This window comes from Carcharhinus amblyrhynchos, unplaced genomic scaffold, assembly GCF_965287045.1.
Source record: "Carcharhinus amblyrhynchos unplaced genomic scaffold, sCarAmb.v2.hapA scaffold_62, whole genome shotgun sequence".
NCBI classification, from domain to species: domain Eukaryota; kingdom Metazoa; phylum Chordata; class Chondrichthyes; order Carcharhiniformes; family Carcharhinidae; genus Carcharhinus; species Carcharhinus amblyrhynchos.
In genome coordinates, this window is record NW_027649802.1 from 809,704 (window position 1) to 831,903 (window position 22,200).

Consider the following 22,200-nt stretch of genomic DNA (forward strand, 5'->3'; position numbering starts at 1 on the left):
TATAACACTTGGTATATCTGGGTGATTCTAGTCTGAATAGACACAACATTATAACACTTGGTATATCTGGGTGATTCTAGTCTGAATAGACACAGCATTATAACACTTGGTATATCTGGGTGATTCTAGTCTGAATAGACACAACATTATAACACTGAGTATATCTGGGTGATTCTAGTCTGAATACACACAGCATTATAACACTTGGTATATCTGGGTGATTCTAGTCTGAATAGACACAACATTATAACACTTGGTATATCTGGGTGATTCTAGTCTGAATAGACACAGCATTATAACACTTGGTATATCTGGGTGATTCTAGTCTGAATAGACACAACATTATAACACTGGGTATATCTGGGTGATTCTAGTCTGAATCGACACAACATTATAACACTGAGTATATCTGGGTGATTCTAGTCTGAATAGACCCAGCATTATAACACTGAGTATATCTGGGTGATTCTACACTGAGTAGACACAACATTATAACACTGGGTATATCTGGGTGATTCTAGTCTGAATAGACACAACATTATAACACTGAGTATATCTGGGTGATTCTACACTGAGTAGACACAACATTATAACACTGGGTATATCTGGGTGATTCTAGTCTGAATAGACACAACATTATAACACTGGGTATATCTGGGTGATTCTAGTCTGAGTAGACACAGCATTATAACACTGAGTATATCTGGGTGATTCTAGTCTGAATAGACACAACATTATAACACTGAGTATATCTGGGTGATTCTAGTCTGAATAGACACAACATTATAACACTGAGTATATCTGGGTGATTCTAGTCTGAATAGACACAACATTATAACACTGAGTATATCTGGGTGATTCTAGTCTGAATAGACACAACATTATAACACTGAGTATATCTGGGTGATTCTAGTCTGAATAGACACAACATTATAACACTGAGTATATCTGGGTGATTCTAGTCTGAATAGACACAACATTATAACACTGGGTATATCTGGGTGATTCTAGTCTGAATAGACACAACATTATAACACTGGGTATATCTGGGTGATTCTAGTCTGAATAGACACAACATTATAACACTGGGTATATCTTGGTGATTCTAGTCTGAATAGACACAACATTATAACACTGGGTATATCTGGGTGGTTCTAGTCTGAATAGACACAGCATTATAACACTGAGTATATCTGGGTGATTCTAGTCTGAATACAGAACATATCGTTGAATCATAGAATTCCTGTATTGCAGAAGGAGGCCATTCGGCCCATTGAGTCTGCACTGAGCACAATTCTATCCAGGCCCTATTACCCGTAACCCCACATATTTACCTTGCTAATCTCCCTAACAGGGTCAATTTAGGATGGCTAACTAACCTAACCCGCACATCTTTGGACTGTGCGAGGATATCGGAGCACCCGGAGGAAACCCACGCAGACACAGGGAGAATGTACAAACTCGAAACAGACAGTGACCCAAGGCCGGTAATAGAACCCAGGTCCCTGGCGCTGTGAGGCAGCAGTGCTAACCATTGTGCCACCGTGCCGCCCATAGATCTGGGTGATCAAGACTGAATACAGAGACAGCGTTATAACAGAGTGTATCTGGGTGATTCTAGGCTGAATAGAGAGAATTAACCAGACGGTCATCTCTCTCCACTCACATTGCCTGTACCTTTAAGACTTGATTACCTGTAAAGTATCGCATTCCAACCGTAATTTTGTAAATTGAGTTTGTGTCTTTGTCTGTCCTGTTTGTGAACAGAACTCCCACTTACCTGACAAAGGAGCAGTGCTCTGAAAGTTATTGGTTTTTGCTACCAAATAAACCTGTTGGACTTTAACCTAGTGTGTCAGACTTTTACTGTGTTTACATCATGACCACTATCGATGTCTCACACGCCAGGGACCCGGGTTCAATTCTGTCCTCGGGTCACTGTGTGAGGTTTGCACATTCTCTCTGTATCTGTAAAGGAATTAAGGGTTATGGTGAGCGGGTGGGTAAGTGGAGACAAGTCCATGAAAAGATCACCCATGATATTATTGAAGGCGGAGTAGACTTGAGAGGCCAGATGGCCTACTCCTGCTCCTAGTTCTTATGTCTGCGTGGGTTTCCTCCTACAGTCCAAAGGTGTGTGGGTTAGATTGATTGGTCATGCCAAATTGATTAGCAGAGTAAATATGTGGGGTTACCGGAATAGGGTCTGGGTAGGATTGTCAGTGTAGACTCGATGGGCCAAATGAGCACCTTCTTCACTCTCAGGATTCTGTGAAACCCCAGATTGAAAATTAGAATAGTCTGCTGAGACATTTTGTAACCTTTATTAATGTGTCCAATGAAAATACAGTGATTCAAATATTTCCAACATTCCTATTGAAATTCCCTGTTTGCTTCGCTGGATGGACTGTCCCAGGATTGAGGAAATTGTCATTCTAATTGAAACATTCCCAACAATCTTTCGGGTCTGGTTTATGGGCTGACCTGGGAGTGAGAGAATTGTCATTCTTGTTCACCTGGCACTATTTGTCACTTTTTTCTCTCCTGTTTTAATTAGATCTCTGATGAATGCTGGATTAGTTGAGAAGATCTACAGCTGAAAGTAAGCAAGGGGTGTGGACTGCGGGACTGTAAGAGGTGAACCAGTACAGGATTGTGAGAGTGCCAACCAGAGAGAGACCTTGAGATTGAAAGAACTTCCATATATCTTCTGGAGAGGAAGGTGAGAGAAAGTTGCATTTATTCTGGTCCTGTAGACAGTACACAAAGATAATCAGGTGAGATTAGAAATGCTGAGTGAGAGGTATGGAAGGTCTGAGCACTGAGTCCAATTATCTAGGGTAAAGTGTTATTTACTGTCAAGCGGATTAGTTTTTGCTTCCTTAAACTTTAATTTAATAAAACATAAGAAATAGGAGCAGGAGTAGGCCAACTAGCCCTTCGAGCCTGCCCCGCCATTCAATAACGTCATGGCTGATCTGTCGTGGCTCAGTTCAATCCCGCCCTCTCCCCATAACCCTTAATCCCCTCTCTCATCAAAAACCCATCAACCCACGTCTTAAAAATATTTAGTGAGGCAGCCTCCACCACTTCAATGGGCAGAGAATTCCAGAGATTCACCACCCTTTGAGTGAAGAAGTTCCTCCTCAACTCCGTTCTAAACTGCCCCCCCCTTTATCTTGAGGCTGTGCCCCCTAGTCCTACTATCCTTTCTGAGCGGGAAGAGTCGCTCCACCTCTATGCTATCCATCCCATTCATCATCTTATACGTCTCAATGAGATCTCCCCTCATTCTTCTAAACTCTAACGAGTACAAGCCTAGTTTATTCAGCCTCTCATAGCTCAACCCCCTCAACTCTGGCATCAGCCTAGTAAACCTCCTCTGCACTCCCTCCAAGGCCAAAATATCCTTGCGTAAGTACGGCGACCAAAACTGCACACAGTACTCCAGCTGCGGCCTCACCAATGCCCTATACAGCAGCAGCAAGACCTCCCTACTTTTATATTCAATCCCCCTTGCTATGAAGGCCAGCATCCCATTCGCCTTCCTGACCACCTGCTGCACCTGCAAGCTGGGTTTTTGCGACTCATGCACAAGGACCCCGAGGTCCCTCTGCACCGTCGCCTGCTGCAGTTTTTCCGCAGTGTTTGGTCTTGTTATATCAGTTGCACCATTTTGAAATCGCAGCTTCAGAGTTAATTTGAAACAAACAGTTTGACTGTTTTGGGTTTATTTTTCTCTTAACTGAGTGTGTGCGATGGTGGTTTTGTTATTTCTGTTTTCAGTTATATTTGCTGATGGATTTCCTCTGTTGCCAGGGTAACAATCTGACTGATCTCAGTATGAGAGGCAGAGGTACGGACACATACGTAGAGAGGAATTGGATGGGTGGGGGCCAGGCGAGGGGATCACCATGTGAGAGGCGGGATTTTGGAGATAGACAAAAGCAATCAGATATGCAAGGCAGAAGGAGAGGGAGACCAGGGCAAACAGACAGGAGTGAAGGAGAAAAGGAAAAGCAGACAGCTGGAGAGAGACTAATGCAGACAGGCAGGGAAGTTCTAAACTGAGATGGCAAGTGACAGATCAGCAAGGCTAAACATGAGGCAGTAATGTTAATTAAAGAGGGCATTAGTCGTGTAGTCAGAGATGACCTTTAGTTCTCGAAGATCAAAGTATAAAATCAGTTGAGTGACCCTAAGAAACAGCCGGGGGCAAAAACCATTGGTGTGAAGTGTTTGTAGGTCACCATGCAGCAGATGGAATGTGAATTTCAGGTATATCAGGAAGTTCGAGGTGTGTTTAAGAAGGGTAATGCATCTACATACAGACTCAGTGAAACCTAATTAGTACTAATGTGTGGAGAATGAATTATTTGAAAGAATACTGAGCCATTCCCAGAAAGGAATGTGTTCGAATAATGGCTAATGGATTGTGTCGGATCTGAGGAAACAGCATATACAGTTGATCTGGATTTATGGTTTAGGAGTAGGTTGAGTATCCAAACAGGAATGTCTTTCATCCGCTCCAAAAGTAGAGTCCATTGGCATTCTTTGCCTCAGCAGTATTTTCTTCTTTTGGTTGGCATAGAAACATAGAGCAGTACAGCACAGTAGAGGCCTGTCAGCCCTCGATGTTATCTCGAGCTATGTCAAAACCCAAGATCAAGCTACCCCACTCCCTATCATTCTGCCACATCGGTACATGTGTCTGTGCCTGCGTTTACATTGTCTTTCCCTGCCAGCCTTGTGCACGATGTTATACTGGTTAGACGACAGTGTGAGAGCCCAGTGCTGTATTCTCGCTGAGGCTACGGCAGGAATGCACTTGGATTCACTGAAAAGACTCATCAGTGGCTTATGGTCTGTGCATATGGTGAATGAAAGACCATAAAGATACTGATGGAAATATTTCACAGTGAAATCGATGGCTACACCTTCCTTGTCTAACTGAGACTATACCTTCTCAGCTTCTGTCAGTATATAAGATGTAAAACCAATGTCCTCCATCAGATGAGGGAGTGTTACCCCAACACCATAGGATGAGACATTGCAGGGTAGTGTGAGTTTCTGTCTCGTTCAGCGATTGAGCAGATTAATTAATTGCAACAGAGCCTTCACATCCTTGAAAACTTTATTTTATGCTGACCCCCCATGTTCATTTGGTTTCTTTGTGAAGTAGCATATACAGTGGTCCCAACACTGCTGTAAGGCCTGGCAAAAACTTCCCGTAATAGTGAACCAAACCCAAAAATGACCTGAGCTCGGACACATTCTTGAACTTTTTTTTTCCAACACCATTAATTCACATGTTGTGCTGTATAGATGCAATGCTGTTTCTGAAGACCCTAACACTTGATTCAGGGTTGCTGAGGTGCTCCTCCTCAGTTTTCCCTATAATTAGATGTTGTAAAAATGAACTACTACATGAGGAAAACCTTGTCACAGTTTATCTATTGTTCCCAGCACGATTTGAAAACAGAAACTCCAGGCCTCCAGGTAATCACGTACACACAGTATCATCATTTTTAATAACAGGGATGTTTGATGCTCCCCCACTGAATGGACTCAGGGAGGCTGCAAAGACTGGAATCAAACTCCTCCTCCTCCACTTTCCCATTCATCCCAGTTCTACAGAATTTTACTGAGCCAGCCATGTCCTATAGATAAGGCTCCTTCCCTTTTACCACAAGGACATGTGTTCTTTTCTATTGTGTGTAATGCCCATTTCTAACACCTGACATAATGATATGGGCTCTCCGGTGTACATCTGAAGTTTGATCGCTGACTGAGTAAGGATTGGTGCCTTGTCAGGATCCCAAGTTATCTTGCTGGTCCTTTCACTGATTACAGAGTCAGACGCTCCCGTGTCCTCCACAATTTTGGTTTATTTTCCACCGATCTCCACTATTGCATAGAACATTACAGCGCAGTACAGGCCCTTCAGCCCTCGATATTGCACCAACCTGTGAAACCAATCTAAAGCCCTATTAACCTACCCTATTCCAATATCATCCATAGATAGGTTTCACATGCCCCTCACTCACATTAAACATGTTGTAAGAGTGCTTCAAGAGCAAAGAAAAATACAACACAAGAACAAGCCCTTCGGCCCTCCAAGCCTGTGCCAATTATGATGCGCTAACTGAACTAAGAAGCCCTTCTGCCTCACTCGGTCTGTATCCCTCTATTTATTCCCTATTCATGTACCCATCCAGATGCCCCTTAAGTGTTACGAATGTGCCTGCATCAACCATCTCCTTAGGCAGCATGTTCCAGGCACCAACCATTCTCTGTGTGGGAAAACTTCCCCTGCACATTTCTCTTAAAATTACCCCCTCGCATTGAACCCTTTTCTTGACACTTGCACATTGGGAAACAGTTTCTAATTATGCACCATATCTATACATCTCATAATTTTCTAAACCTCTATCAGGTCTCTACTCAGCCTCTGCCTGCCAGTGAAAACAATTCTCGTTTATTCAACCTCTCACCATAGCCAACACCCTTGAGACCAGGCAACATCCTGGTGAACCTTATTTCCGCTTTCCAAAGCTTCCACATTCTTCTGGTCTTATGACAACCAGAACTGCGCGCCATATTTCAAATGCAGCCTAACCAAGGTTTTATTTGCCAATGCTTGTGCTCAATGCCCTGGGCATAAGGCTTAATCATAATGGCCACCTTTTAGGGAACTGTGGACCTGTACACCCAGATCCTTCTGTGTCTTAATGCTCCAAAGGGTTCTGCCATTTACAGTACAATTCGCACATAAACTTGCTCCTCTAAAATGCACCACCTCACATTGTCCAGATTAATTTTAATTTGCCATTTCTGTGCCCAAGTCTATCTATATCCTGTTATAAACTCAGCACTATCACCCTCTCCACCAATCTTCATGTCACCCGAAAACTTACTAATCAAGACATCCACGTTTTCCTACAAACAAAATAGGTCCCGTCACTGGCCTCTGCAGAACATTGTCACCTGCAGATCAACATTTTGAAGAAAAAATACCCTTGCCCTGCTCCTTTCTGGGACAAATTTTCCCGTTCCGCCCACCATGGGAATCGGAAAGCCGAGGGGTGGATCATGGAAAGGTCTGTTGACCTTGGGTTGGATTTTACAGTCCATATAAACAACATCCACAGCCCTTCCCTCATCAGTTATCTTTGTCACTTCTTTGAAAACCTCGATCAATTTGGTGAGAAGTGACTTTCCCCTTACAAACCGTGCTGCCTGTCACAAGCTCGTCAACTTCTTCCAAATGTGCACGTATTCTGTCTTTAAGTATTTTCAGCAAATGTTTCACCACCACAGAGATTAGGCTCACAAACCTTTGATTTCCTGGAATATGCCTTTCTTTCTGAAACAAGGGATCAACAATGGCTATTCTCCAGCCCTCTGGAATCTCGCCTGTGGTTAGAGAGGATGTGAAGATTTTTTTTATTCCCCTATTTCTTTGCTCCCACAGTAAACTGGGGTTGATCCCGTCTGGCCCCGGGGATTTGTCTACCTTAGTGCAATTTAGGAGAGCTGCCTCTTCCTCCTTCGATATATTGACATTCCTTCGAGTGGCCTCACCATTCTTCATACACAACTCCTTGATGAATACGGATACAAAGTACTCATTAAGGATCTCACCGCCTTCCTTTGGTCCACACAACTTCTCTCCATTGCCCATGAGTGGGCCTATTCTTTCGTGGGCTACCCTCTTGCTCCGAATACAGGCATAAAAGACCTGGGATTCTCCTTCACCCTGTTTGCTGAGAACGTTTTACGGCCCCTTTTTAGCCCCCCTAATTCGGCCTTAAAGTTCCTTCCTATTTTCTCTCTACTCCTCAGGGGCTTTGTCAGTTTTTTAGTTGCTGAGACCTATTGTATGTTTTCTTTTTGACTAAGCTTACAATTTTCCTGGTCATCCATAGTTTCTGAATTCTGGCATTTCTATCCTTCATTTTTCCGGTTCAGGTATGCCCTGCATTTCAATCAATTGGCCTTTAAAAGCTTCCCACATGAGAGAGGTGGATTTGTCTTCAAAGAGCCGCTCCCAATCCACATTCCCCTGTTCCTGTCTAATTTGGATGTATTTGGCCCTTGTCCAGTTGAACCAAGGGTCACTCTTGTCCTTATCTATTACTATCCAAAGTCTTTTGGAATTATATGGAATCCTTTGCTCCTGTATCTTCTTTGAGCTTTCCAGGTGACGTGCAGCTGACTGATGCTTTTTTTCAAGTTTGAATTCCCTTGCTCCACCTTCGACTTGCTCTTAGCATCTTTGCAGTTCTTCGATAAATGCCCACTTTTTTTTGCAGTGATGACAAACAGCATCAAAACATTTGCAATGATTCACATAGTGTGTCCCTCAACACCTGACACATTCCATTGCTTTCACCTTTCTCCTTGCTGCCTCTTTCTTTCGTTGATGCAGTGCCGCCTCCTCACCACCATTGGTCTTCTGGATATCTTTTACATTGCAGCCATTTCCATGCATTGAAAGTCACTGTGGCTTCACCCCATAACTGATGCCGACTTGGTGTGCACGAGGACGGGTCATTGGGGATGATGAGGAATAAATCCGGATCCGTTCAGATGACCAGAGCCTCGCTGGAATGATATTGTAAATTTAGTGTTAAATTGAAGAGACCCATAAGGGAGAATGAATTTGTGCTTTGGGATTTTTTTTCACAATCAGACACACTGGAAATCTGAGTAGTTGTATGAGATTAAGAATGAAATGGGTAGTTGCATTTTACATTGTTGGTTTTAAACCTTGGTTGTAAATTATTGCTGTTGAATAACTTTGAGTTCTCAGTTGAAGGAATTAAATGTCTGAATCACTTTTTTCCGTTTCCATATTGGAGAAGGGAGAGGATATCAGCTGAGTTTGATTAGGGGGTACAGGTATAGGGACACAGACACTGACACATCCACACCAGTGGAGAATATGGAGCATTTGTAAAGCATCTTTAACATTCCCAGACACTCAGCAAGAGAAAAATTCAGTAGGAAAACAAATATGTAGTATATATATATATTCGAAGGAATAGCTGGGCAGGTGACTAATTTTAGTCAGATTGTTAATGTTTTGAAGGTGAATCTGAGAAAAGGAAAAAGTAAAGCAGCCGAGAGGTTTAGAGAGGGAATTCCAGAGCTCAGGAGTTGGCCTGAATTATGGACAAATTATCTTAAAGATACATAGCTTGTCAGATTGGGCAAGGAAGAGATGTCGCTGGTTTCTGGGGCTGCTGTTTGCTACATGAATAGGAAGAGAGGGGCCATGGAGAGATTGAAAAGCTAGTTTGAGCTGTTTAAAATTGAACTGTTCTCATACTGTGAGACAGTGTGGGTTGGTGAACACAGGTGAATTAACTGAGACATGGTGTGAGTTGGTTTGGATTTCGCAAACAGAGTTTCAGAGCGGTGAGAACATGGAGCTGGATACCAGCAGTTTGCATGTTGAACCTGCTGCCAGGTTACCGAGGGACCTGATGAGGGTGACTGGTATTTTGTGAAACAGCTGCCACTAATATCGCGGTAACATGTGTAATTGTAATATTCTGAAATATATCTTACATCACAGTGAAGATCTCAACGCTCTGCTTCTGGGCTAGCGCTTAATATATAAAAGGATAGTAAGAGTTTTTATAAATATATAAAAAGGAAGAGGCTGGCTCAGGTGAACATTGGACCCCTAGAGGATGAGAGAGGGGACCTAGTGGTAGGGGATGGGGAAATGGCTGAGGCCTTGAATAACCTTTTTGCTTCTGTCTTCACGGAGGAGGACGTGAATAATTTGCCGGGTGTTAGCAATGGAAAGATGGTAGGAGTGGAGGGCCTGAATGACATTATTGTTACTAGAGAGGCAGTGCTCGACAGACTGGAGGGACTGATTGTGGACAAGTCCCCAGGACCGGATGGAATGCATCCGAGGGTTCTGAAAGACATGGCGGAGGTGATAGTGGATGCCTTGGTGGTTATTTTCCAGACGTTGCTGGATTCCAGGGAAGTGCCGGAAGACTGGAAAACGGCTAATGTTAACGCTGTTGTTTAAGAAGGGTGGCAGGCAAAAGGCAGGGAATTATAGGCCGGTTAGTTTAACGTCTGTTGTAGGTAAAATGTTAGAATCCGTCATCAAGGAGGAAATAGCGAGGCATCTTGAGAAGAATTGTTTGATAGAGCAGACGCAGCACAGTTTCGTTAAGGGGAAGTCGTGTCTGATGAAATTATTGGAGTTCTATGAGGATGTGTCTAGGGCAGTGGATAGAGGAGAGCCGGTGGATGTGGTCTTTCTGGATTTTCAGAAGGCGTTTGACAAGGTACCTCACAAGAGGTTACTGCAGAAGGTCAGGGGACATGGAGTTGGGGGTAGGGTGTTAGCGTGGATAGAGGATTGGTTGTCAAATAGGAGGCAGAGAGTGGGGGTCAATGGGTGCTATTCGGATTGGCGGTTGGTGACTAGTGGAGTGCCCCAGGGGTCGGTGCTGGGGCCTCAGCTATTTACCATTTATATAGATGATCTGGAGGAGGGAACCGAGTGTATGATGTCGAAATTTGCTGATGACACCAAGATTGGGGGAAAGGCAAATTGTGTGGAGGGTGTGGAGAGTCTGCAGAAGGATCTAGATAGGCTGGGCGAATGGGCCAGGAACTGGCAAATGGAATTTAATGTTGGCAAATGTGAGGTTGTGCACTTTGGTAGGAATAATGGTAGGAAGGACTTTTACTTACATGGCAAAAAACTGCAGCATGCGATGCAGAGGGACCTGGGGGTCCTTGTGCATGAGTCGCAAAAACCCAGCTTGCAGGTGCAGCAGGTGGTCAGGAAGGTGAATGGGATGCTGGCCTTCATAGCGAGGGGGATCGAATAGAAAAGTAGGGAGGTCTTGCTGCAGCTGTATAGGGCATTGGTGAGGCCGCAGCTGGAGTACTGTGTGCAGTTTTGGTCGCCGCACTTACGCAAGGATATTTTGGCCTTGGAGGGAGTGCAGAGGAGGTTTACTAGGCTGATACCGGAGTTGAGGGGGTTGAACTATGAGGAGAGGCTGAATAAACTAGGCTTGTACTCGTTAGAGTTTAGAAGAATGAGGGGAGATCTCATTGAGACGTATAAGATGATGAATGGGATGGATAGGATAGAGGTGGAGAGACTCTTCCTGCTCAGAAAGGACAGTAGGACTAGAGGGCACAGCCTCAAGATAAGGGGGGGGGGGGCAGTTTAGAACGGAGTTGAGGAGGAACTTCTTCACTCAAAGGGTGGTGAATCTCTGGAATTCTCTGCCCGTTGAAGTGGTGGAGGCTGCCTCGCTAAATATTTTTAAGATGCGGGTAGATAGGTTTTTGGTGGGCAAGGGGATTAAGGGTTATGAGGAGAAAGCGGGAAAGTGGAACTGAGCCACGACAGATCAGCCATGATCTTATTGAATGGCGGGGCAGGCTCGAAGGGCTAGATGGCCGACTCCTGCTCCTATTTCTTATGTTCTTATGTTCTTATATTCATATTTACATCTGACCCTGACATTGATATGATCCTTATTACAGAGTCTCAGAATCAGGGAACGTCTGTCAATATCATGGCTGAAGGTTCAAACAGGGGAGAATGTTCAACATCTCCAAAAAGAATCAGATTGGACACAGGTAGGATCACAAAAAATACAGATATAATTTCTGTCTTGTCTGCTGCTCTCACAGGAAGAGGGAACAGGACAGGGACTGAGTAGAAATTGGGAGTGAGGCACCATCTAGAGCGGGTTTATCCAAAGTTCAGCCCAGGGGCCGGGTGTGATTTGTGAATCTCCTCTGTGTGTCCCCGGAGGCAGTTTTCAAATTGTTGTCAAACAGCTGAGTTCACATTCAAATTTGGGCATTGTAAGGTTGACAAAGGGTGACTCGAGCAGAGTGTTCCTGAGTAACAGTGTGAGACGTGGGCCACAGAAATAGGAGTGATAGTGGCTGGAGATTCTGTTGTCAGGGGAATAGACAGATTCTTCTACCGCCCTGGCACATCACACATGGTAAGTTACCCCCTCGTACCAGAGGAAAGAATATCCTGGAACTGGTGGGATCGTCTTTGAGAAGGAGGAAAGACCAAAAAGATCCATGTTTTGAAGTAGTGACACAGATGGAAAGATGTTCATAGAGGAGCTGTTAAAACTGAAGCACTGGAATGAAAAACAAAGCATGAGTTAGTGATATCGGGATCATTCTGTGCTGGGTCAGGTCAGGAGGGAAATAAGAGGCTGGGTCAATGTGAAACTGCAAGGCTGGAACAGGAGTGGGGTTTCTCATTCTCGGTTTCAGAAGGAAGGGCCCCAGCGTCTGTACCATGAACCATCAAGGACAATGGAAAGATAAGTGGAAAAGGGAGAACAAACAATTCATACGAACATCTGAAATAGGAGCAGAAGGAGGCCATTCGGCCCCTTCATCACTTCTGCTGTTCAATGGGATCATCACTGATCTGTTTGTGTTTCAAAATCAACAGCCTCTGAAAGAAAAAAACTCACCATCTCTGACCTAAAAAGACAACTTTGTTTTAAATAGTGTCCTGGACAAGGGGAAACATCCTTTCCATGTCCTCAGTGTCAATGCCGGATTTTAGAGGCTTCAATCAAGTCACTGCTCACTTTTCTGGACTCTGAAGGAAACAAGCCCAGTCTGTCTCGTGTTTCCTCATAAGATAACCCGCTTCTTCTGGGTATTAATCCAGTTAACTTCCTTTCAGTAGAATCTAATACACGAATTGTTAAATAATGAGCTCGTTAACTAGGCACAATATTCATCAAGTCATTTAGTCAGAGGTTTACAGCATGGGAACAGGCCCTTCGGCCCAGCTTCTCCATGCCAGCCTTTTTTTTAAACCAGTAAGCTGGTCCCAGTTGTCTGTGTTTACCCCATATCCCAATACCCATCTTACCCATGTAACTTCAAAATGTTTTTTAAAAGACAACATTGTATCTGACTCTATTAACACCTCTGGCAGCTTGTTCCAGACACTCACCACCCCCTGTGGAAAATACTGTCCCTCTGGTCTGTTTTGTATCTCTCCCCTCTCACCCTAAGCCTATGGCCTCTAGTTTTAGACTCCCCCACCCCCTACATTTGGGAAATGTTGACTGTCTACCTTCCCTATGCCTCTCATTAATTTACACTCTGTATAATATGTCCCCTCAGCCTCCTACGCTCCAGGGGAAAATGTCCCAGCTTATCCAGCCTCTCCTTATAACTCAAACCATCAAGTCCCAGGAGCATCCTAGTAAATCTTTTCTGCACCCTTTCTTGTTTAAAACTATCATTTCTAGAATAGAGTGACCAGAACTGTACACAGTATTCCAAGTGTGGCCTTCCCAATGTCTTGTACAACTTCGACAAGACGTCCCAACTCCTGTATTCAGTGTCCTGACCAATGAAACCAAACATGTGGCATGTCTTCTTCACCGCCCTGTGACTTCACTTCTGAGGAGCTGTGAGCCTGTTCCCCAAGATCTCTTTGTTCTGTAACTCACTAACACCCCACCATTAACTGAGTAAGTCCTGCCCTAGTTCAGTCTATCAAAATGCATCAACTCGCATTTATCTAAATTAAACTCCATCTGCTTTTCATCAGCCGTTTGAGATGTGGCCTTCCCAATTCCCTGTAAAACTGAAGCGTAATATCCTTTTATCTTCAAATCCCCTCAAAATAAAGGACGATATTCCATTAACCTTAATTACTTGCTGTACCTGGAAATTATTATTTTCTGATTCATGCACTAGAACACCCAAATCCAAATGCATCAGAATTCTGCAGCCATTCTCCTGTTTTGTAATTCTGCTTATTTTATTCTCCCTGCCAAAGCAAACAGATTCACATTCTCCCACAGAATACTCCATCTGTCAGTTTTACTCACCAATGCACAACTTCCTTGTATCCCCTTCACAATAACTTTTTCTACCAATGTTTGTATCATCTGTAAATTTAACCTTGATGCCATTGCTTCTCTCAAATATTTCACTCATTAAAAGATAACAAGTTGATGTCACATCATAGATGCTTGCAGCATTCCACTTGTCCCAGCCTGCCAATCAGATAAAGCACCCATTCATAATTACTGTTTTCTACCAGCCAGCCAATCTTCAATCAATACTATTATGTTAATCCCTGCACTGTCATCTTTCATTTTCCACAAAACTTGTCCCTGGAATCCACGTGCAGCATGTCTACAGACTCCTCTTTATCCTTCATAGAACAGTAAGAAGTCTCACAACACCAGGTTAAAGTCCAACAGATTTATTTGGTAGCAAAATCCACTAACTTTCAGAGCACCGCTCCTTCATCAGGCAACTGGGATTTCAGTTCACAAACAGGGCATCTAAAGACACAAAATCAATTTACAAAATAATGGCTGGAATGTGAGTCCCCACAGGCAGTCAAGTCTCAAAGGTACAGACAGTGTGAGTGGAGAGAGGGTTAAGCACGGATTAAAGAGATGTGTATTGTCTCCAGCCAGGACAGTTAGTGAGATTTTGCAAGTCCAGGCAAGTCATGGGGTTACAGAGAGTGCGACATGAACCCAGTATCCTGGTTGAGGCCATTCTCGTGTGTGGAAATTGGCTATCAGTCTCTGCCCAGTGACTCTGTGTTGTTGTGTGTCATGAAGGCCACCTTGGAGAACACTTATCCGAAGATCAGAGACTGAATGCCCGTGACTGCTGAAGTGCTCACCAACAGGAAGAGAACAGTCTCGCCTGGTGATTGTTGAGAGATGTTTATTCATCCTTTATTGTAGCATCTGCATGGTCTCCCCAGTGCACCATGCCTCGGGACATCCTTTCCTGCAGCATATCAGGTAGACAATGTTGGCCGAGTTACAGGAGTATGTACCGTGTATCTGGTGGATGGTATTCTCACGTGTGATGATGGTATCCGTGTCAGTGATCCGGCATGTCTTGCAGAGGTTGCTGTGGCAGGGTTGTGTGGTATTGTGGTCACTGTTCTCCTGAAGGCTGGGTAGTTTGCTGAGGACAGTGGTTTGTTTGAAGGCAGGAAGTGGGGGTGTGGCTACTTTCAAAGAACACCAATGAATTAATTAAGCACAATTTCCCTTTCCATGCTGACTCTCCCAGATTTCCTTGAGTTTCTCTGTGTCCAGGTATAACCTTCTTAATGATCGATTTGAGTGCTTTATCTGTGACAGAAGTCAAAGTAACTGGCCTAGAGTATCTTTTTTTAACCTCCATCCCGATTGAATACACAGGTTAAATTTATCAGGTTTTCAGCCTGATGGAACCATTTCACAAACTAGGGAATTTTAGAAAATTAACACTGATGTATCCAGTACCTCATTACCCATCTCTTTGTGATCCCACGATGAATGCCATCTCGATCCGGAGATCTGTCAGCCTCAGCTCGAGCAGTTTGCTCAGTACCATCCTTCTCGTGATTGCAATTTCATCAAATTTCTTTCCTAATCACTGTCCTACAGATATTACTGAATGCTTCTGTATCCTCTAGAGTGTAGACAGCAACAAATTGTGTTCACTTCATCTGCTAGTTCATTATTATCTGCTAGTCTGTCCCCATTGTCACTCTCCACAGGGCCAGCACCAACTGTACTGACTCTTTTCCTGTTTGAATACTTGTAAAAACTCCTACTATCAACTTGCACCATTTTTACCTGCTACCTGTTTATTTCAGTGGAGAACACAAGTCTTAGACCCATTCTTCAGCCTCAACCTGGTTCTTGTCAGGCAACATTTTTTACACTCTTGCTGTTTACTGCAGTGAACAGTGTCATTCCCCCTCACTAAATTCTTTTGGAACAAAGTGTCCGGCTATTTCTCTCCCTGCCTGATATTACACAGTGTCTTCAGTTCAGCTTCCAGATCAGTAATCCTGATACGAATTTCCTCCAGCTGCTTATACTTTTCCTGACAAATACATCAGCAAATCGCCTTGTAATCCAAAAGCTCCCACATTTCCACAGCTGCAACGTAGCACCAGTGGTGCCTTTGCTACTTATGTTATTTACTTAAATTGATTGCTCATTTAATTAACTTAGAATAATTCCTATGTATACCACACCTCTCTCCCATGCACTGAAGTCCCACTTGAAGCTAATTTGCTGCTCTCGGTCACCGTCTTACTCTGGTGTAGTTATGTATTCCTAACACCCCTTTTACACAATACAAAATTAATATAGATACTGTTACCTGGAAAGAACAGCAACGAGTGAAACAAACATATTTCGAGAGCATGAAATGAAACTTGCAGTGGTATTAAATCAACAGTTTTTTTTTGGTTACATTTGGGAACAGACGGTGGTCAGTAATAATGTAGACCCTGTGAAAACTGATAATAGTGATATTGTCGGTGAAAATATGGAAATGGGGATATGTCAAATGTCAAATTTGCATCAGAATTTACAGTGAATTAGGGAATAACATGCCAGACATCTCCAGGAATCTAATGATGAATCAGAGATGAGGTTCATTCCAGTGTTTTAAACAAAGTCGGTGAGGCATTTTTCTCAGATTCATTATAGAGGTTTGAGCCTTGTTGGTGAAGCCAGTATTTATTACCCATCTTATCTTCCCTTGAAAGGTGGTGATGAGCTGCTGCTGACTTGAACCTTTGCAGTCCATGTGGTGCAGGTAGACCCACAGTATATTAGGAAGGGTGTCCTGGGATTTTGAAAGAAGTGGGATATCAGTCCAAGTCAGGAACTTTGATGTGGTCATGTTCCCATACATATGCCACCCTGCTGGGGGTAAAGGTCATGGGCTTGGAAGTTGCAATAGTTTGCCAATCAAGCATGTTGTTTTGTCGTTAATAGTATTGAGTTTATTGCATGTGAATGGAGCTGGTTTCTTCTGGGCAAGAGATGAATATTCCATCACTTTACTGACTTGTGCATTTTAAACAGTGAACAGGCTTTGGGAAAATCGGGAAATGAGAAATATCTGCTGCAGAATTCCCAGCCTCTTACCTGCCCTTATAGCCACAGAATTTATATTGTTTGTCAAGTTCAGTTTTGTCTCAATGGTAACCCAGGGAATATGGTCAGTGGAAGATTCAGTGATGGTAATTCTGTTGAATGCCATGGGGAGATGATTAGATTCTCTGTTGGCAGTGCTCATTGTGTGGCAGTTGTCTGGTGTTGGTGTTACCTGCCACTTATCTGTCCATGCCTGGATACAGTCTTGTTCCTGTTGTATAGGGACAGATAGCTCAATTGAACAGCACCTCACTCCCCTAGCCACCAATGCATAAGAACATAAGAAATAGGAGCAGGAGTAGGCCATCTAGCCCTTCGAGCCTGCCCCGCCATTCAATAAGATCATGGCTGATCTGAAGTGGATCAGTTCCACTTTCCCGCCCTCTCCCCATAACCCTTAAGACCCTTGTCTATCAGAAACCTATCTACCCGTGACTTAAACATATTCAATGAGGTAGCCTCCACCACTTCAATGGGCAGAGAATTCCAGAGATTCACCATCCTCTGAGAGAAAAAGTTCCTCCTCAACTCTGTTCTAAACTGAACACCCCCCCCCCCTCCTTATTTTGAGGCTGTGCCCTCTTGTTCTGGTTTCCTTTTTAAGTGGAAAGTATCTCTCTACCTCTATCCTATCTAGCCCCTTCATATTCTTATATATCTCTATAGATCACCCCTCAGCCTTCTAAACTCCAACGAGTACAGGCCCAATCTACTCTATCTCTCCTCAGAAGCGAACCCCTCATTTCCAGTATCAACCTGGTGAACCTTCTCTGTACTCCCTCCAAGGCCAAAATATCCTTTTGCAAATAAAGGGACCAAAACTGCACACAGTACTCCAGCTGCGGCTTCACTAGTACCCTGTACAGTTGCAGCAAGACCTCCCTGCTTTTATATTCTACCCCCCTCGCTATAAAGGCCAACATCCCATTCGCCTTCTTGATCACCTGCTGCACCTGCAGACTGGGTTTTTACGATTCATGCACAAACCCCCAGGTCCCTCTGCACCGTAGCATGTTGTAATTTTTCACCATTTAAATAATAATCCATTTTAATACTATTTCTTCCAAAGTGGATAACCTCACACTTGGCAACATTATACTCCATCTGCCAGGCCCTGGCCCACTCACTTAGCCTATCCAAATCTCTCTGCAGACTCTGTGTCCTCCACACAATTTGCTTTTCCACTCATCTTTGTGTCTTCAGCAACCTTTATTACCCGACACTCAGTCCCCTCCTCCAGATCGCCTATGTACATGGTAGATAGTTGAGGTCCCAGCACCAATCCCTGTGGCACTCCACTAGTCACCAACTGCCAATCAGAAAAAGCACCCATTGATACCAACTCTCTGCTTCCTATTAGACAACCAATCCTCAATCCACGCTAACACCTTACCCCCAACTCCGTGCACCTTAATCTTCTGCAGCAACCTTTTGTGAGGCACCTTATCAAATGTCTTCTGGAAATCTAAAAACACCACATCCACCTGTTCCCCTCTGTCTACAGCACTAGTCACATCCTCATAAAAATCCAGTAAATTCGTCAAACACGACTTCCCCTTCATGAATCCGTGCTGTGTCTGTTTGATCGAACCATTCCTTTCCAGTGTAATATATCCAATATATGCACAGTGATAGTAATATGTATCATTCACAGGAGGAACTGCGGCAACTCACCAAAGCTCCTTCAACATTTCCCAATCCATGATCTCTGTCACCCTTGAGGGACAAGGGCAGCAGATATATGGGAAGGCCACTAACTGCAAGTTTCCCTCCAATGGCAGTTCAGGAAAGAAAACAAATTCAAACCTTACCAGCAACCCCCACATCCAGTGAATAATTAAACAAAAATGTTGGTTTTATATTTGGAATTGATAGCCTTTTAACAATGGATCTTCATGGATTTGGGGCTAAGTTTGTTACAGGGGTACGGTCAGATATACTTTCACTGAATGTTTCTGTGTTCCCAGAAGGTGTTTGATAACACGGTTCACAGGAGGATTCAGTTGCTTCTTGTAAAGTGAAGTGTAACAACATGGATAGAAACTCATTGACAAGTTTAATTTTCTCCATTTGTGTTCACAGATCCAAACTCCACAATCCCTGAGTTCCTGACAAACTGTGATGAATATCAACTGTTCAAATTGACAAAATTCTACCGGGACAGACTAGAGCAGGCGATGGAAGGAGGAGTGGATGGAGTCAGCTTATCGTTAACATACGAGAGGATTTTCACTGGACAAGAACATGGGGTAAGTGGGAGGGACACAGAATGAATTATTTCAATCAGTGCAGGACTTTCAGGATATATTGACAAATGATGGTAAAAGAACAGGTTCTGTCCAGATAACCTTCGAGTATACAAGGAATCACAAACTGCACTGATAATGGAGTTATTGATGAATAATATTCCTGTCTGTAAGTCTACACCAGACCCAGGTACCCCACCCCGGGGACAGGAGCTCGGCTGCACTCGCCCCCCCCGGGGACAGGGGCTCGGCTGCACTCACCCCCCCCGGGACAGGAGCTCGGCTGGACTCACCCCCCCCGGGGACAGGAGCTCGGCTGCACTCACCCCCCCCGGGGACAGGAGCTCGGCTGCACTCACCCCCCCCCGGGGACAGGAGCTCGGCTGGACTCGCCTCCCCCCCCGGGGACAGGAGCTCGGCTGCACTCGCCCCCCCCGGGGACAGGAGCTCGGCTGCACTCGCCCCCCCCGGGGACAGGAGCTCGGCTGCACTCGCCCCCCCCCGGGGACAGGAGCTCGGCTGCACTCGCCCCGGGGGCAGGAGCTCGGCTGCACTCGCCCCCCCCGGGGACAGGAGCTCGGCTGCACTCGCCCCCCCCCGGGGACAGGAGCTCGGCTGCACTCGCCCCGGGGGCAGGAGCTCGGCTGCACTCGCCCCCCCCCCGGGGACAGGAGCTCGGCTGCACTCGCCCCCCCCCGGGGACAGGAGCTCGGCTGCACTCGCCCCGGGGGCAGGAGCTCGGCTGCACTCGCCCCGGGGACAGGAGCTCGGCTGCACTCGCCCCGGGGACAGGAGCTCGGCTGCACTCACCCTGCAGCTTATTGGGAGATTACTGGATACACAAACTGCAGATCTGGTTTCAAAATCCAGAAATCCGCTCAGGTGCTTGTGTAAACCAGTGTTAAAGGAGCCCTTATGAGATCGGAGCTTTAAAACACCATGGAACATGCTTTGACATTAATATTCAATTTTCGTCAAAGGCCCTTTCTAAAGTCATAGAGATTTTCAGCATGTAAACAGGCCCTTCGGCCCAGCTTATCCATGCTGCCCCACTTTTAACCCCAAAGCTAGTTCCAATTGCCCTTGTTTGTCCCATATCCCTCCATACCCATCTCGTGTAACTCCCAATGACTTTTAAAATACAAAGTTGTACCCACCTCTACTACTGCCTCTGGAAGCTTGTTCCAGACACACACCATCCTCTGGACCCCTTTGTATCTCTCCCCTCTCACCTTAAACTATGCGCTCTAGTTTAATCTCCTCTACCTTTTGGAAATGATGTTGACTATCTCGCTGATCTGTGCCCCTCATTATTTTATAGACCTCTATAAGATCACCTCTCAGCCTTCTATGCTCCAGAGGAAAAAAAACTCCCAGCCTATCCAGCAGCTCCTTACAACCCGATCCATCAAGTCCAAGTAGCGTCCTAGTAAATATTTTCTGCATTCTTTCTAGTTTAATAATATACTTCCTATAATAGGGTGACTAGAACTGGATACGTTATTCCAAGTGTGGCCTTATCAATGTCTTGTACAACTTGAAGACATCCCAACTCCTGTATTCAATGTTCTGACTAATGAAACCAAGCATGCTGAATGCCTTCTTCACCACTCTGTCCACTTTCAAGGAGCTATGAACTTGTGCTTCTAGATCTCTTTGTTCTGTAACTTTCACCAATGCCCTATCATTAACTGATTAAGTCCTGTCCTGGTTCAATCTACCAAAATGCATCACCTTGCATTTATCTAAATTAAACTCCATCTGCCATTTGTCAGCCCACTGGCTGTTACAATGCTAGATAACTGTCTTCACTGTCTGCCATGCCTCCAATCTTGATGCTATCTGCAAACTTACTAACCATGCTGACTAAATTCTCATCCAAATCATTAATATGAATGACACATAACAGTACACCCAGCACTGATCCCTGAGGCACATCACTAGTCACAGGCTTCCAGTTTGAAAAACAACCCAATACAACCACCCTCTGTCTTCTGTCATCAAGCCAATTTTGGATCCATTTAGATACCTCACCCTGGATCCCATGAGATTTAACGTTATGCAGCAACCTACCATGCAATACCTTTTCAAAGACCTTACTAAAGTCCATGTAGACAACATCAACTGCACTTCCCTCATCTACCTTCTTGGTTACCCCTTCAAAAAACTCAATCAAATTTGAGAGACGTGATTTTCCATTCACAAAACCATGCTGCCTGTCCCCTATCAGTCATTGCGTCTCTAAATGTCTGTATGTAGATCCTGTCTCTCAAAGTACCTTCCAACAGCTTACTCACTACAGATGTGAGGTTCACCGGCCTGTAGTTCCCAGGCTCTTTCCCTGCAACCCTTCTTAAACAAAGGCACAACATTTGCCACCCTTCAATCTTCAGGCATCTTAGCTGTGATTTTAGCTGAGGAAACCTGCTGTCCTGACTCAAGCTGGCCTGTTTGTGGATCCAGACACACAGAAATGTGTTTGACTACTCATTGTCCTCTGAAATGGTCTAGAAAAAGAGGCAAAACAGCTTAATTTCTCCAATCAAGGATGTCTTGGCAGCACGATTACTGACTGAACTATCCAGGCTGAACTTGTGGCAGATTCACTTGTTTATGACAGTGTTGGTAAGACTCAGTGTACTGTCTGTGTTGGAGATGAAGAACCTTCTTCAAACTGAGGAGTGGGTGTGGTGTTGTGCGATGCTATGTCCCTGTGAAATGTGCTAGATTATCAGGTGCAGCATTGCTTATCACCTCAATCTATTCGAGAATAACATCACACATCCATCACTCCACCATTATAATCAAACCAGAGGCCTAACCCTGGCTCAATGAGTTGTGTAGATGAGTGTTATGATGGCCAGAAAGGACATGGGAGATGGTCATTAAATCTCCTGCTGGCTTTTTGAAGTACAAACTTCCTGTTTGAGCGGAGGCTTTAGCCGGACTGCTGGTTCTGGGATACAGACTTGCTGTAA

At 44.5% G+C, this 22,200-nt stretch overlaps 1 protein-coding gene across 1 annotated transcript in view; it reads left to right on the top strand.

Moving 5' to 3' along the window:
• The window catches only part of LOC145337698 (NACHT, LRR and PYD domains-containing protein 3-like), a 75,086-nt gene that overhangs the window by 15,597 nt on the left and 37,289 nt on the right, over positions 1-22,200 (top strand). Inside the window, exons 2-4 of the mRNA XM_080182530.1 lie at positions 2,558-2,722; positions 11,542-11,637; positions 19,059-19,225. Coding sequence (XP_080038656.1) covers positions 11,574-11,637; positions 19,059-19,225 — 231 coding nt within the window. The 5' untranslated portion in view covers positions 2,558-2,722; positions 11,542-11,573. The remainder of the gene's footprint in view (positions 1-2,557; positions 2,723-11,541; positions 11,638-19,058; positions 19,226-22,200) is intronic.